This window comes from Nuphar pumila, chromosome 3 (assembly GCF_984573655.1).
Source record: "Nuphar pumila chromosome 3, dmNupPumi1.hap1.1, whole genome shotgun sequence".
In the NCBI taxonomy this organism is placed as follows: domain Eukaryota; kingdom Viridiplantae; phylum Streptophyta; class Magnoliopsida; order Nymphaeales; family Nymphaeaceae; genus Nuphar; species Nuphar pumila.
Window position 1 is genome coordinate 20,734,881 of NC_143251.1, and position 12,500 is coordinate 20,747,380.

The following is a 12,500-nucleotide window of genomic DNA, read 5'->3' on the forward strand; positions in this document are numbered from 1 at the left end:
AAGAAAAGCACGATCCAAGGCTTGATCCTTAGCAAACAAATCATGTTGAACACATTTATGTGGTTAGATTGAGTTTATACACCTTGCATCTATGATGTCTAGCTCATTAGTTCCTTACCTTCATTATTAGCAAATATTTTCTCATATATTATATACTAAATATATTCTCATATATTATATACTAAAATTATACGTTAACCTGTTTTGTTTCAATCTGCGTTCTTCTCCCATACCTGATGAAATAACTCATAGATGATGCATAAAGACAACAGACAATAATAATAAATAAATAGATAACCCAGATGTTTTCCCATAGTTTTGAATTGTTACCATAGCGAAACAAATAATAACAGGTTTCTGTATATACACTAAGGGCTTCATATTGGTTTTCATTTTTTACTGCATACAATGGTTCCAGCCTGCGTTCCTGCACACGTAGCTTCTCTCTCTCTCTCTCTCTCTGACCACATTTGTTCGACGGAAGGGCGTCCTGTACACCCTGAAGGATTTTTTTTTTAAGGGCGTCCTGTACACCCTGAAGGATTTTTTTTTTCCAAATTCTTGATGGTGCCAGAGGCCCTGCCTGCCCCCATTGGTTATGGCCATGTGTGTGTGTGTGTTTTGAGAATGTGTCTTGCGACTAGTTTGCACTCCGATACAATTGCCATACAATGATTCCATTCTCATATTAGAGATTTTGGCATCGCCTCTTCGTCCGTGAAGCTGATCGCCGTTTATTGCCGATTGCAGCAACACTAGGGAATAGAGGTATTTTAGGCAAGAAATTATCAAAGCAAAAGAAATGATTTTACATGTGGTATATTTAGTTAAGAAACCATCAACACAATTTTGATGCCTTAAAATTAAAGATTTTGTGACTCATCATTGGGTTGGACTGCTAACCGTTTAAACTTAACAAAGGATACGTGCATGATGTTTGAACCCCAATGGTTCTTAAATTTGGTATGGATGGGGTCACTGAATCAAAGGGATATGTTCGATAGGAGTTGAACCTCCAACCTTGTAAAAACACATGCTCTACCTTTTAAGTTATTTCAGTCCTCATGGTAGGATTCCTTCGTTAATCACGTATGGTTCATGTTTTCTTGCTATTGCCATGAACCTATATATAGGCATCCATGGAGGTTTAGGATTAATTTCACCATTAACATGGAGATAATTTTCTTTAATTTTGTAACCTCAGCCATAACTCATGTAAAGTGTGTTACATGCAACCACTAAATCATATTAAATCACATAATTATATTACATAAATTAATCTCAATGAGCTTATCATTTTTGTAGCTCTTGGGGTTCCATTTGTTTTATGATCATACTGAATCTAATACCTAAACCTAACATTTTTCACTTGACTATACGAGGCAAACAAGCATATTATATCACAATTGTTGCATCATGTATCACATATAACGCTTCATGTTAAAAATGTGCATCAAATAAACTTGCAAAATTTTAAGGGCAATATTAATAATATCTAAGTATGATATTTTTTTTACATGTTATGTGTTATTTTTCGCATAGTTATGTGCATTTTTCATCATTATATGAACCATGATTTTTTTCACATATAATATGTGTTTAGTCGTGATATTATAAGATTTTACATAAAACTAGTGAAATTTTTTCTTCATGATATGTCTCTATCACGAAGATATTTATCTTTTCATACATTCATTTCACATAACTATATGGGTTTTTCCTTTAATGTGCAGTACCATGTGCAAAATTTTATTTTCAGTTTTCACCATCCACTTATCCTCAACTATGCAGCTTATAGTTCCTGAATTTGTGAAAGCTAAAGTCCATTTGTTGGTCCCACATCAGATCTTGTCCAACAGGTCCAATCTCAACTGGTCCAGATCCAAATAATCTGATAAAAAACTGAGACTTTAGGTCCACCTTGTCTCGATCCAAACTAGTGCATGCACTGATCATATCTGCTATGATTTTTTACAGATCTAATCCAACTCGTTCCAAATAATCTTCATTTTGATCAGATCGCAATAATCATGACCAGGTCTAATCTGAATTTTATGCCATTCATTTATCTGGATCCAGTCAGACCAATTTCAACAGGGTTTGGTTCTGCTCACTAGATCCGATGAGATTAAGGGACCTTCCTTTAGTTGTACGGTCCCTTATTTTTGCAAAATTTAACCATGTATCGTATTAGGCTTAGGGTTATTCTCATCTCACAAAAGAAAGGAGAAAGAACGGAAGGGCGAACTGGAGGCTTTGATGGGAGAAGGGGCAGTCATCCACGGCCGCCGGCGAAGCTCATGGTAATGACGACGACAGGTAACACACACCTCGACAACCCTCTTTCTTGCACTTACGGCCTCCCAAACCCAAGCAATATAGAAAAAAAACATGGAGAGAAGAAATGGGGTTCGGATGCTCCAGGGTCGACAAATCCGGAGATCTCACCTGCAGTCCCAGATAGTCACCGCTTGATATGACGGACTTTCGGCAGCCACAGCTCCCTGCACCGCCACTGCATAAAACACGACCTGCCTTCCCCCTTGATCCCCCTGAATCGCTCTCCCGTAAACAAATGGCCCCCCAGGCACTTCTTCCCGATGAGAGCGGCGGTCGGCCGAACGACGGGACGCTGACATGAGGAATAGGAGCCGAGAACGCCTGGCCACCGAAGACGACACTCCCATCTCCAGTCACTGACGAGATGAACGAGCTCAAAGGAGGAAGACAAGAAGGAGCAGACTGCTTTGGCCGCGATAATGATAGCAGAACCGATGGTGGTCCAATCGAGCCCGCCTGAGGCTCGGGCCCGTCGTGATCAGTAGAGAACGTCAGTGTCGGGCCGCGACAAAAGCGGGCATTGCCAGTTCAGTTCATTAGGGCGATCATCTTCTTGAACTTGGTCACAGTCAGATCGGCGACCTGGCTCTAGTTGAGGTCAACGTCGGGCAATTTTCGCTGGAAGAGGAGGAAGAGCAAGTGCTCCATGCTCCTTAGTCCTGCAGGGCGGCCTCCTCAACCCCCAATTCCTCGCCGATCTTCTTGAATCTCATCGGGGTCTAGGACCATTCCCTTCGAGCCCACCAACCAGTACAGTCTAGATTCTAGACTCTAGATTACCACCATGAAACTCTCTCTCTCTCCTTCTTTGCGGGGTGTCATCATATGAATCATTGAGGGAGTGAGCGGTCAGGCGAGGGGATGACTGGAACTGGGTTGAGACTGCACGAGGACGCGGAGCTGCTCAGGGGTGTGAGCGAAGAAGTAGACCCTATGATGGCAGCCAGTGTCGTCCTTGCAGGGCTGCGTGCGGTAGCGCGCTGGGTAGAGCCAGCATTCAAAGACAATGTGGGCTGACCCAGCCTGTTGTTCACCTCTAGCTCCATTCATGGGGTTCTTGATGGTAGTTAATGAGATAGCCAGAAGGGAAAGTCGCATTGTCATAACCAAGGGGTCTCAGGTTCAAATTCCACGGCAGCCATTTCCCAGCTTGCTTAAGAGGAGGAGGAGGGCGGGGGTTACTAATCTGGCATTTCTGTTGTTTTAAGCAACTTAATTAAAATACTTTAATATCCGAATAATCTAACTGTAAGCGGCTTTTGAACAATATTTCCCAAATATATCATAAGACCTTCCACTAGCATATGTATATTTTCAACATCAAGCCAGCCACTATGTTCTTATTTCCCACTTCTTCCATGCAATTACGGGCACAAATTGCTTGATCTCGTAATTCAACATCACAGGTGATTCCAACTCATGTTATGAGATAATGTGATTCCAAACCACAGGGTAGACAATGTTATTTGGAATCACATGAGAAAATGAGTGAAAATGAGTCCAAATGTGATTTTAAATCTCATGGTCCCATTTTTCTCATGTTTGCTTGCACAAAAAAACATGAGGCAAAAGAGAATCCTTCTCACAATCATGAGAAAAGGATTTCTTATTAGGATTCTCATTTGCGCCCAAAATTACTTGAATCAAAGGCCTTGCCCATTAAGTCAATCACAAACCAATGATCCAATGCAGAAGATCAATAGATTTTATCAAGAGAACAGTCATCCTTCCTGAAGGGAGAATATTCAAGTGACAGATCCATATGCTTACATGAAGTGCTAACATGATAAGATACACCTTATATAATTGACATTGTGAAATGATAGAGGCCCTTTTCCATACCCTCTACCATGCAACTACATAACCAAATTTCAGAGTGAAAGGTTTAGCTTCACAGGACACGAGTCAGCTGCAGATGAAAGGACTAAGAGCCAAAACAATCCAGTCCCAGATCAAATAGGCAGTTCGAACACCATTTTGAACCACAAGTTAAGATTGTGCAGACCACATGATAAGATACACCTTATATAACTGACATTGTGAAATGATAGAGGCCCTTTTCCATACCCACTACCATGCAACTACATAACCAAATTTCAGAGTGAAAGGTTTAGCTTCACAGGACACGAGTCAGCTGCAGATGAAAGGACTAAGAGCCAAAACAATCCAGTCCCAGATCAAATAGGCAGTTCGAACACCATTTTGAACCATAAGTTTAAGATTGTGCAGACCTAGGTTTGAGTCACAAAGAGCTCAACATCCAAGCAAGATGATTCAAATATACAGAACCAGAGCCCAATCTCAAAGTCAATCAAATACGCTTCAGGCCAATTCAGCACATAATTTGTATCAACTGCTCACAACATAAAAAGAGCAAAACTTCGCTGAAGCATAGATACCAGGAACACTTAAGGCTCCGCTTGTTTGGTAGGAGCTGTTAGTGCACGTCACCATGTGTTGGGACGTTGCAAGTTCAAAACCCAATGGCATGTTGTTAACTGGTGAGGGTCTAACTAACCCCAACTTGCCCTTCAAAAAAAATAGATACCAGAAGAACCTGTTATGCATCACCTCCATTCCCCAAAAACTTTGAAATCATCAGCATTAGCTTGACATTGCAGATCAAACAGCACGGAACCGAGAGAAGTTAGGTTTGAAACACAGCCATTTTTGTGAAGTCATTTGCATAATCCACAAAAGTAACCGCTGGAAAATAAAAGCAATAAATCCCACCAAACGAGACATTTTTCTTTTTCCTTATGGTACATCAAAATTGAGACAACTAAGCAACAACATATTTTCATATATGAGACAACAAAAGGACCAAGTGATCTAATCCATAGATCCCACCCCCTTGTATGATCTAGCACATACCTCTGGCCCAACTCTGCTCTTCAAATTCCAAGATATCTTTGGCCATTCTCCCATTCTGTGTTCCCTATGAGAGTGAATGCCTCCCGTTCCTGGATGGTGTAGACTTAATCTCAGCTGGATTCACAGAAACTGGGCTTTCAGATGTATCAGAGCTGCTGCTTTCCCCCTTTTCTTTGTTTGACCAAAGCTTGTTAAAGATTTTCCTGGAGTTAAGAATCCCCCTCACTTTGCTGTTCGCTCTACCAGCATCCCCTCCAATCCTCATTGATGCCAACTCACCCTTTATGCACCTCAGCTCCTCTGGTGTCATTGGTGCTCCATCCCAGTCATCCTCCGTGTTGGTTGTTGCAGATCTTGAGCTCCAAAGTGAGCCACCATTCTCAGGTGGGAGGAGGGTCGGTATCGCACCCGGCATATCCGCTGTCCCAAGTCCCCCAGCAGCTCCCGCCCTCACTTGCTCAAAGAAGAGGACTTGGACCACCACACGCAGGGGGAGCCGATCATTCTGTGCAGCATGCATGCACGCATCTGCAGATAATTTCTTGCAGTCCATCAACCTGCATATCCTCTTCTTATCGCTCTTGCTCATACCAGGATGCTCCTGCAGGTACAAGTGCATATGCAAACAATGAGAGATGCAGTGATGCACCTCAAAGAAAAGAGGAAAAGATTTCTTTCTTTCACATTTTGTCATTTACAACCATTTTTTAAGCTTAACCAATTCTACGGTTAAATTTAAAGACATTTTGAGTCAACAAAAGCTAAATATGCCATTACAGAAAAGCATGGATGGCGTGTGTGTACAGAGAGAAAGAGTAAAAGTTCTTAGTTGTGTCTTAACCTCTTTCTAAGCTAAGACTGAAGTCTGAAGCTTGTCCGGATCTACCTTGAACCTACTTTGCAAGTTAAATTCCTATACATATCATCCTTCCACTCGAATTTAATAGATTAATTCGGACAACAATGATGTAGATGGCACTCACTTTTGGCACAATACCGGAACCAGCCACAAACTAGATAAATGACAAATTTAACCAATTGAATTTTTCTTGACAGCTTTTCCCCTTAGTTGCCTGAAAAATCAGACACCATGGTTGAAACCACTTGCCTAGTGGTCCTATCATGGCGTTTGATTTTTTCAATCAAGGCGGAGAAACTTAGAAAAGTGATTTTGACCAAGCCACCTAATTTTTCAGGTAATAAAAGGACAAAAAGGAAAAGAAAAAAGTTGATTGACCAGATTTGCCATATTTTCTAGGTCACCACCAATCTTGGTATTGTGAACAAAGCTAGTGCCATCAACATCAATTTCAGATTAATTTTTATTCAAATAGCTTACAATATTGGTGAGCAAGCGCTAGTATTGATAACAAGGATTTTACCTTAAGATACATGTCAATTGCTCGATAAATCCCATCATGAACAGGGCGTGCAGTATCTGGCACCATCTCCGCAAGCTCAACAAACTTGGATAGAGTAAGATTGGGGTCCTGAGCAATCTCAGCAAGGTATCCATCCATGACCTTTGCCACCGCAAGCTTGGAAGCATAATAAACAGAAGGGGATGTCCTACTCTCATCAGGCAGCAGCTCATTGTGTACCACCGGGTGGCCAGTTCTAGCACTCTGCTCCTGTATTAAGAATTCATGGACAATGTTTTGCACGATGTCAACGTCATACATCCCATTCTCGCTGACAGGTGCTGGCATCAAGAGATCAACGGCAGCAGCCTCATCCAGCTGCATACCTATTCTCTTCACAAGTTCTCTCTTTGCAATCTCACTGATGTCCAACAAAGTCCCTGCTTTCAAAAGCTTGAGCAAGAATGTACAATATACGCTTCCTTTCTCTGAAGGCAATAACCAAATTATGGTTTCAACAAGTGACCTTTTTCTGGTTGCTTCACTTCCATGGAGCTGATCCCTGCCAAAAGCAGGAAGCCGTCTTAGTGCATAAGCTTTGAGTGCTTCCCCAATCATGTCAGCTGACAACCTTCCCTTTGATTTGATAGCTACAATCACCCGCTTGTAGAAGTCGATCTCAAGCTCGCAAAGATCCTCAACCCACCAGTCATTTGGAACTGTTATTTGTCTTTGCACTCCATTCCAATGAGGATCGGTACCATTTTCAGATGGAAGCTTCTTCCTGTTATAGCTGTAAGACCAGTCAACCATGGTTGGCTCAACAGATGCCTTAGATGCAATAGAGTCAACACAACGAGCCACCACCTTAAGTTCTTCAGACCACGGAAACAGAGACCTTGTGGACTGAAGGACAATGATGGAATCTTTCCAACTCCTGAAGATGCTCGAATTGAGGAACACTTCAATTTTGTAAATCAGGTTGCCTTTCTCAACGACCTCATGCATTTCCAAGTACTCAGCAGCACAACGAGCAGCAACAACATTGTAAGCATTTAGCGTGACCGTCATCCCATAACAGAACTTTGCACAAATCTCAAAGGCTGAAGCACCGCCAGGGATGTCAGGAATGTGGACTTCATCATTGGTTTCTTCATTGTTGTTGGCCACTATCTTTTGCAACCGTGCACTCTTTGACAGAAGAGGAAACTGCATCATCCAAGGGAATGAAAGTTCAGCCTTGACCCCAGATACATGGACCACAGATCTTAATCATAATGCATGATGTTGAAATAATGGGCTTCACTTGATTCTAGATGAAAGATCAGGTTCCCATGCAACTGGGGTAACAATTTGTCACAAACCCAACCAGAGTTGCTTAACTATATAATGAAAAACTAAGTTTTTGGAGGTGTATGGCAAGGTCAATGCCACACTCAAAATGTCAACCATGATTTTAGCATGCACAAATTTCTTACACTTACAGATAAGAAAAATATATACCAACAATGGAAAAAAAAATTGTATGGCCCACAGAAATGTTGTAGGGTTCACAAGAGATTAGGTCAAAACCTTGTGCAAATAAAACTTAGCATCGCCAACACTAATGATGAAGTCAGTAGCCAACTCGGTAGCAACATACCTGCAATTGAAAGATTTGATTGATCAAGTCTTCTATAAATATACTAAAATTTGTATCTTAGTAAATATAGTATGTCCCAAGAAGGGTAGCTATAAACAATGTGCATGTGAAGAAAAGCGAGCATTGTCAGGAAGCAAACATGACATGGGCACAAACAGCTTATCCCTGACATTTAAGAGCAATCCAGTTTCCCTGGTTATCATGAGCCTTTATAAATTAACCAACCAGAACAATGTTTTCTCAACATAATGTGTTTCTATCACAAAAACAAAATGATTTCCTGGCCACCAAGTTATTCTGGGTGCTGCCACATATGAACATGCTATATGATCTATAGGATATAATGTATGTTTCTATAAGAATGTTTTATGTTTTCAACATTTTTTCTTTATATTTTACTGAATATATTTTAAATTGGAGTCATGTGCACACAACATGCACAACCCAGTGGCACCCTTGAATCTTTCTTTTGGAAAACAAATGTATACCACGTACCAGCACCAGTACCTATGCGATATAGCCATCAACAGTAATTAAACAAGCTTCTAGCAACAACATAACACATCTAAGCCGGTTGTACATCCAAATTGGTAAGAATCTTCTCAAAGGATTAGCATATCTTTCACAGATTTACTACAATGCCCATGAAAGGTGAAACCATAGTATTTCAAGGACTCTTGGGATAGAAAAAATTGGTGTAACTTCTTTTCTTAATATCGAAGAAAAATGATGTGAATCAATGACAATCATGTATCAAATATCTTAAATACAATATTAGCATATAGCTAATCCGTTCGGGTATAAGAAAGAAGTTCCATGTCAGAATATATTAAGAATACACACTTGTACTCATGAGACCACAGGCTTCTATGAACCTGGAAAAGACATCTAAAACACATAATAAAGTAACAAACACAGAAGCTGTGCCATTTCCATCCAGACCAGCAAAAGAAAAGAGGAAAAAAAAGAAGAGCAAAACTTGAATTTGCTACTATCTAAAATGGCAGCTTGTAGAATAAGATATGGTGGGCCTGAGGGGGTTCTATGATCCCTATCTCACAAATTAATCAGAAAGCTTTACATCAAAAGGTGAAGGTATGGAGATATGTCCAAGGCAGGAATAATTCTTGATGATAGATAGAGAAGCCGCACATCAGAAATAGGGAAAAAGAAGTGTTTTCATTAGTTACTAGAGCATTGTAAGGAAAAAAAAGGAAACAAAAAACTTTGCATGTGCACAGCTAAGATGTATTAAAGCAGTAGGCATCTCATGTTGCTTAAAGCACGACATTCACTTCAAGAATATAAGCTGTTTCTGATAGCACTGCTGACCTTTACCACACCCTTAAAGAACCAAGAGACCAATATGGACCATGGTTTATTGACATGATATATATGTACACAAAATGGCCTTGTGAAAATGTTTGATACCAAGGACCACAACAAACACATCGAGAATCATCCAGTCACAACAGATAGATGTAGCCCCCAGTTTGGCAGCTGCTTTTAGAAGGATGTGCACAAGCACGAGCACAACCGAAAGAAAAACTAGAACCAACTCCACATTTAACACATCAATGAGGCGACAAAGGAAACGGCTAACATCATAAGAATGTGAAGAAACACTATAACATCTTCTAATGACAGCAAGCATCAATCGCTTAAAAAACACCCAGCTCACTGATGCCAGGAAACTAAACTTGCTACAGACAGAGCAACGACCTTGCTCTGGAATGGTGGTATTCTAGAAAAATGTCATCAAGAATCAAGTCGTATCATTACAATCTCCAATGCCTGCACTAATCACACCAACCACGTATTACTTGAGAAAAATGAAAAAGGAATGAAAAAGAAGAAGCTTCCACAACACACTATGTGCAGCTAAGAATGTCATCTAAGAAGATGCTCCAAATATACCTTATCCATTCAGAAAATGCAAAAGACCGTCTTTTAGAGCAAGGAAACATATCGAGACTAAAGAGGCGTTATATGCAGATCCAAGGGACTAATGCAGGTAAATGTTCAGAAATTTTCAACAATCTATACTCAAGAAACAAACAGGACCCGCGACGCTGACGAACATCTTCAGGATTAAAAAAAGGAAAAACCTAAGAAAAGGTCAAATAAGAGAAACATAAGAAATCTAAAACCCCATGTCACAGGCATTATTACTTCTTGACTCCCAAAAAGGAAAATCAGATCAACAAATAGTGTATGCATGTTTAAGAAAAAAAAAGACAAAAAGCAACACCAGGAAAGCTAATAAATCCTCACCTCATATTGCTCCCATCGCTCTGAAACGAGTCTGGCTTCGATCCAAGTTTCATAAACTTCATCTTGAAACTGCTTGTGCCTTTCCTTTCAGAGAGAGAGAGAGAGAGACTTCAAATGGTACGCTCAAATCAGCAGCTACATCTCCGGATGTCAAACATCCGGAGATTATAAAACAAGGAAAAAATAGATCCCCAAAATAAATGAAGAGAAAATCAGGATCCTATGAAGGTGGACGATGGTGAAGAAGTTATTCAACCCCTTTGACAAACAGAGACAGAGCAAGGTGAGAGAAAGAGCAAGGTGGTCCTTCCTTAGTCAGGAAGCCTATCTTTTTTTTCTCTTTTTTTACACCTCCAAAGATGCTGCTGCTAGGAGCGTGTTTCCTGAGTCTACAGCAGAATCCACAGGTTGCGGGTGAATGGTCAGCGAAGGAAATATTGCCAACAGACTCAAACCGCTAAAAAAATTCACAACCTAGCGACACCCACAAACACAAAACTGACACAAACACCTCTTTCCTATGTACTCCCACCCCTTTCTATTATTAAATAATACCAAGTATCTCGCACATCAATTTTTCAAAATCCCAACCACCTAAAATTGCCCACATTCGTCACTCCTCCCCATCACCCACCATAACATAGACTTCAGGTTACAAGATTGCACAAGACCTACCCTTTTTTCTTTTTCTTTCTTTCCTACTTTCTGCACCCGCTCCAACAATACCAAAAATGCTACAACAGAAACCCCAGAACTTAAAGTTTACACCATCAACATCTATAAACGAAAAAAGGAAAGCAAACTCTTCTCTACTCAACTTCAGATGGTAAGATCATTAACTACAAAACTCAGCTTGCTTGCTCACTCACTTCTGTTTTTCACTTCATTCCTAAGATCCCTTGATACCCAAACTCCAAAACCTCATTTCTCATCACCTTCCACTTGACCTCAAAACAGTAGAATCAGACACCACAAAAGCCAAGGAAAACCCCGAAAGCCACACATCCCATAATCTGTTCCAGCATCACCACATGCCCCGGAATCAAGAACCCCAACAACAGAATCACAAAAACAACAAACCCCACGACCCCAAACTAGGAAAGCGCTCAAGGGGGGAGAAAAGAAACAACAACAATCCAACAACCCACCTCCCCACTTGCAACAATCACGCCAAAAGGACCCCAGAAAACGCTAAAATCTTGAACACCCAACTGCACAAACTCTGAACCAGCAAGAGAGAATCGATCCCCACAAAATAATAACCCCTGAAACAGGTAACAAAGGAGCCCGAATATTCCCTGCCGATCAAGGCGACGCCACCGGGCCTCTGCACGGAGAGTATGTGGCAAGCAGACAGCAGAGGGACATAGAGAAACCGCCCCTGCAGGGGAAACTGAAGAGCAAGTATTCCCACCCCCCAACGACGAGCGGAAAAGGAGGAAAGCCGGGAATCCGAGAAACGGGTTTCCCTCCACCACCGGCTACGAATGATTCACAAAAAGCAAAGCCGAGAATGTCCTCTCTCTCTCTCTCTCTCTCTCTCTCTCTCTCTCTCTCTCTGTGTGTGTGTGTGTGGGTTGCAATCGAATCAGTATCCAAAAGCAATTATAAAAATAAGGACTTTCTTTTCCGGACAGCAAAAAAAAACTCTAATAAAACCATCGTTAAACCCCAAATGATTCTTCACACGCACCATGAAGAGGGCACAGGACATGCTAAACATCAGCATCAAGGGACACGACACGATACGGTGAGATCTTTTTTAATCTTAATACAGTAGCGTTTTTAACTTGTGGACTTCATAAATTTGAGACGGGTCCTTAATTTTTATGTTTTTCGTTGGTAAATATAATAAACAAAATTTGTTGCCTACACCCAATGACAATGACCAAGCTAGCTTCCCCAAAATGGATTTCAGGAGCTGTTTATTAGGAGCATCACTTTGGATCAAATGATCCAATCTAAACGCACACTCATTTCGATTAACAAATTCTGATATACTGTGAGTT

The 12,500-nt window shown here is 40.9% G+C and overlaps 1 protein-coding gene across 2 annotated transcripts; it reads right to left on the bottom strand.

The window, feature by feature from the left end:
- Positions 1–5,054: 5,054 nt before the first annotated feature.
- LOC149842226 (phototropic-responsive NPH3 family protein NPY4-like) lies at positions 5,055–12,133 on the bottom strand. Of its 2 annotated transcripts, XM_089999011.1 has the most exons (5): positions 11,640–12,133; positions 10,492–10,570; positions 8,148–8,217; positions 6,597–7,784; positions 5,055–5,815 (listed from the first exon to the last, which is right to left on the bottom strand). In XM_089999011.1, the coding sequence occupies exons 2-5, from the start codon at positions 10,551–10,553 to the stop codon at positions 5,279–5,281; spliced, it is 1,857 nt and encodes a 618-aa protein (XP_089855137.1). In that variant the 5' UTR covers positions 10,554–10,570; positions 11,640–12,133; the 3' UTR covers positions 5,055–5,278. The 2 variants fall into 2 exon arrangements, with proteins under 2 accessions (XP_089855137.1, XP_089855138.1); XM_089999012.1 differs by lacking the exon at positions 8,148–8,217 and having other exon boundaries at positions 10,492–12,133.
- Positions 12,134–12,500: the final 367 nt, after the last annotated feature.

What these genes read in the sequence shown, in the direction of transcription:
- LOC149842226 (XM_089999011.1), bottom strand. Translation starts at nt 10,553, where the DNA reads ATGAAGTTTATGAAACTTGGATCGAAGCCAGACTCGTTTCAGAGCGAT. An exon ending in AGCGATGGGAGCAATATGAG is followed by an intron (nt 8,218 to 10,491) that starts GTGAGGATTTAT and finishes TTTCAATTGCAG; the next exon opens with GTATGTTGCTACCGAGTTGG. An exon ending in CAATTGACATGTATCTTAAG is followed by an intron (nt 5,816 to 6,596) that starts GTAAAATCCTTG and finishes TTGTACCTGCAG; the next exon opens with GAGCATCCTGGTATGAGCAA.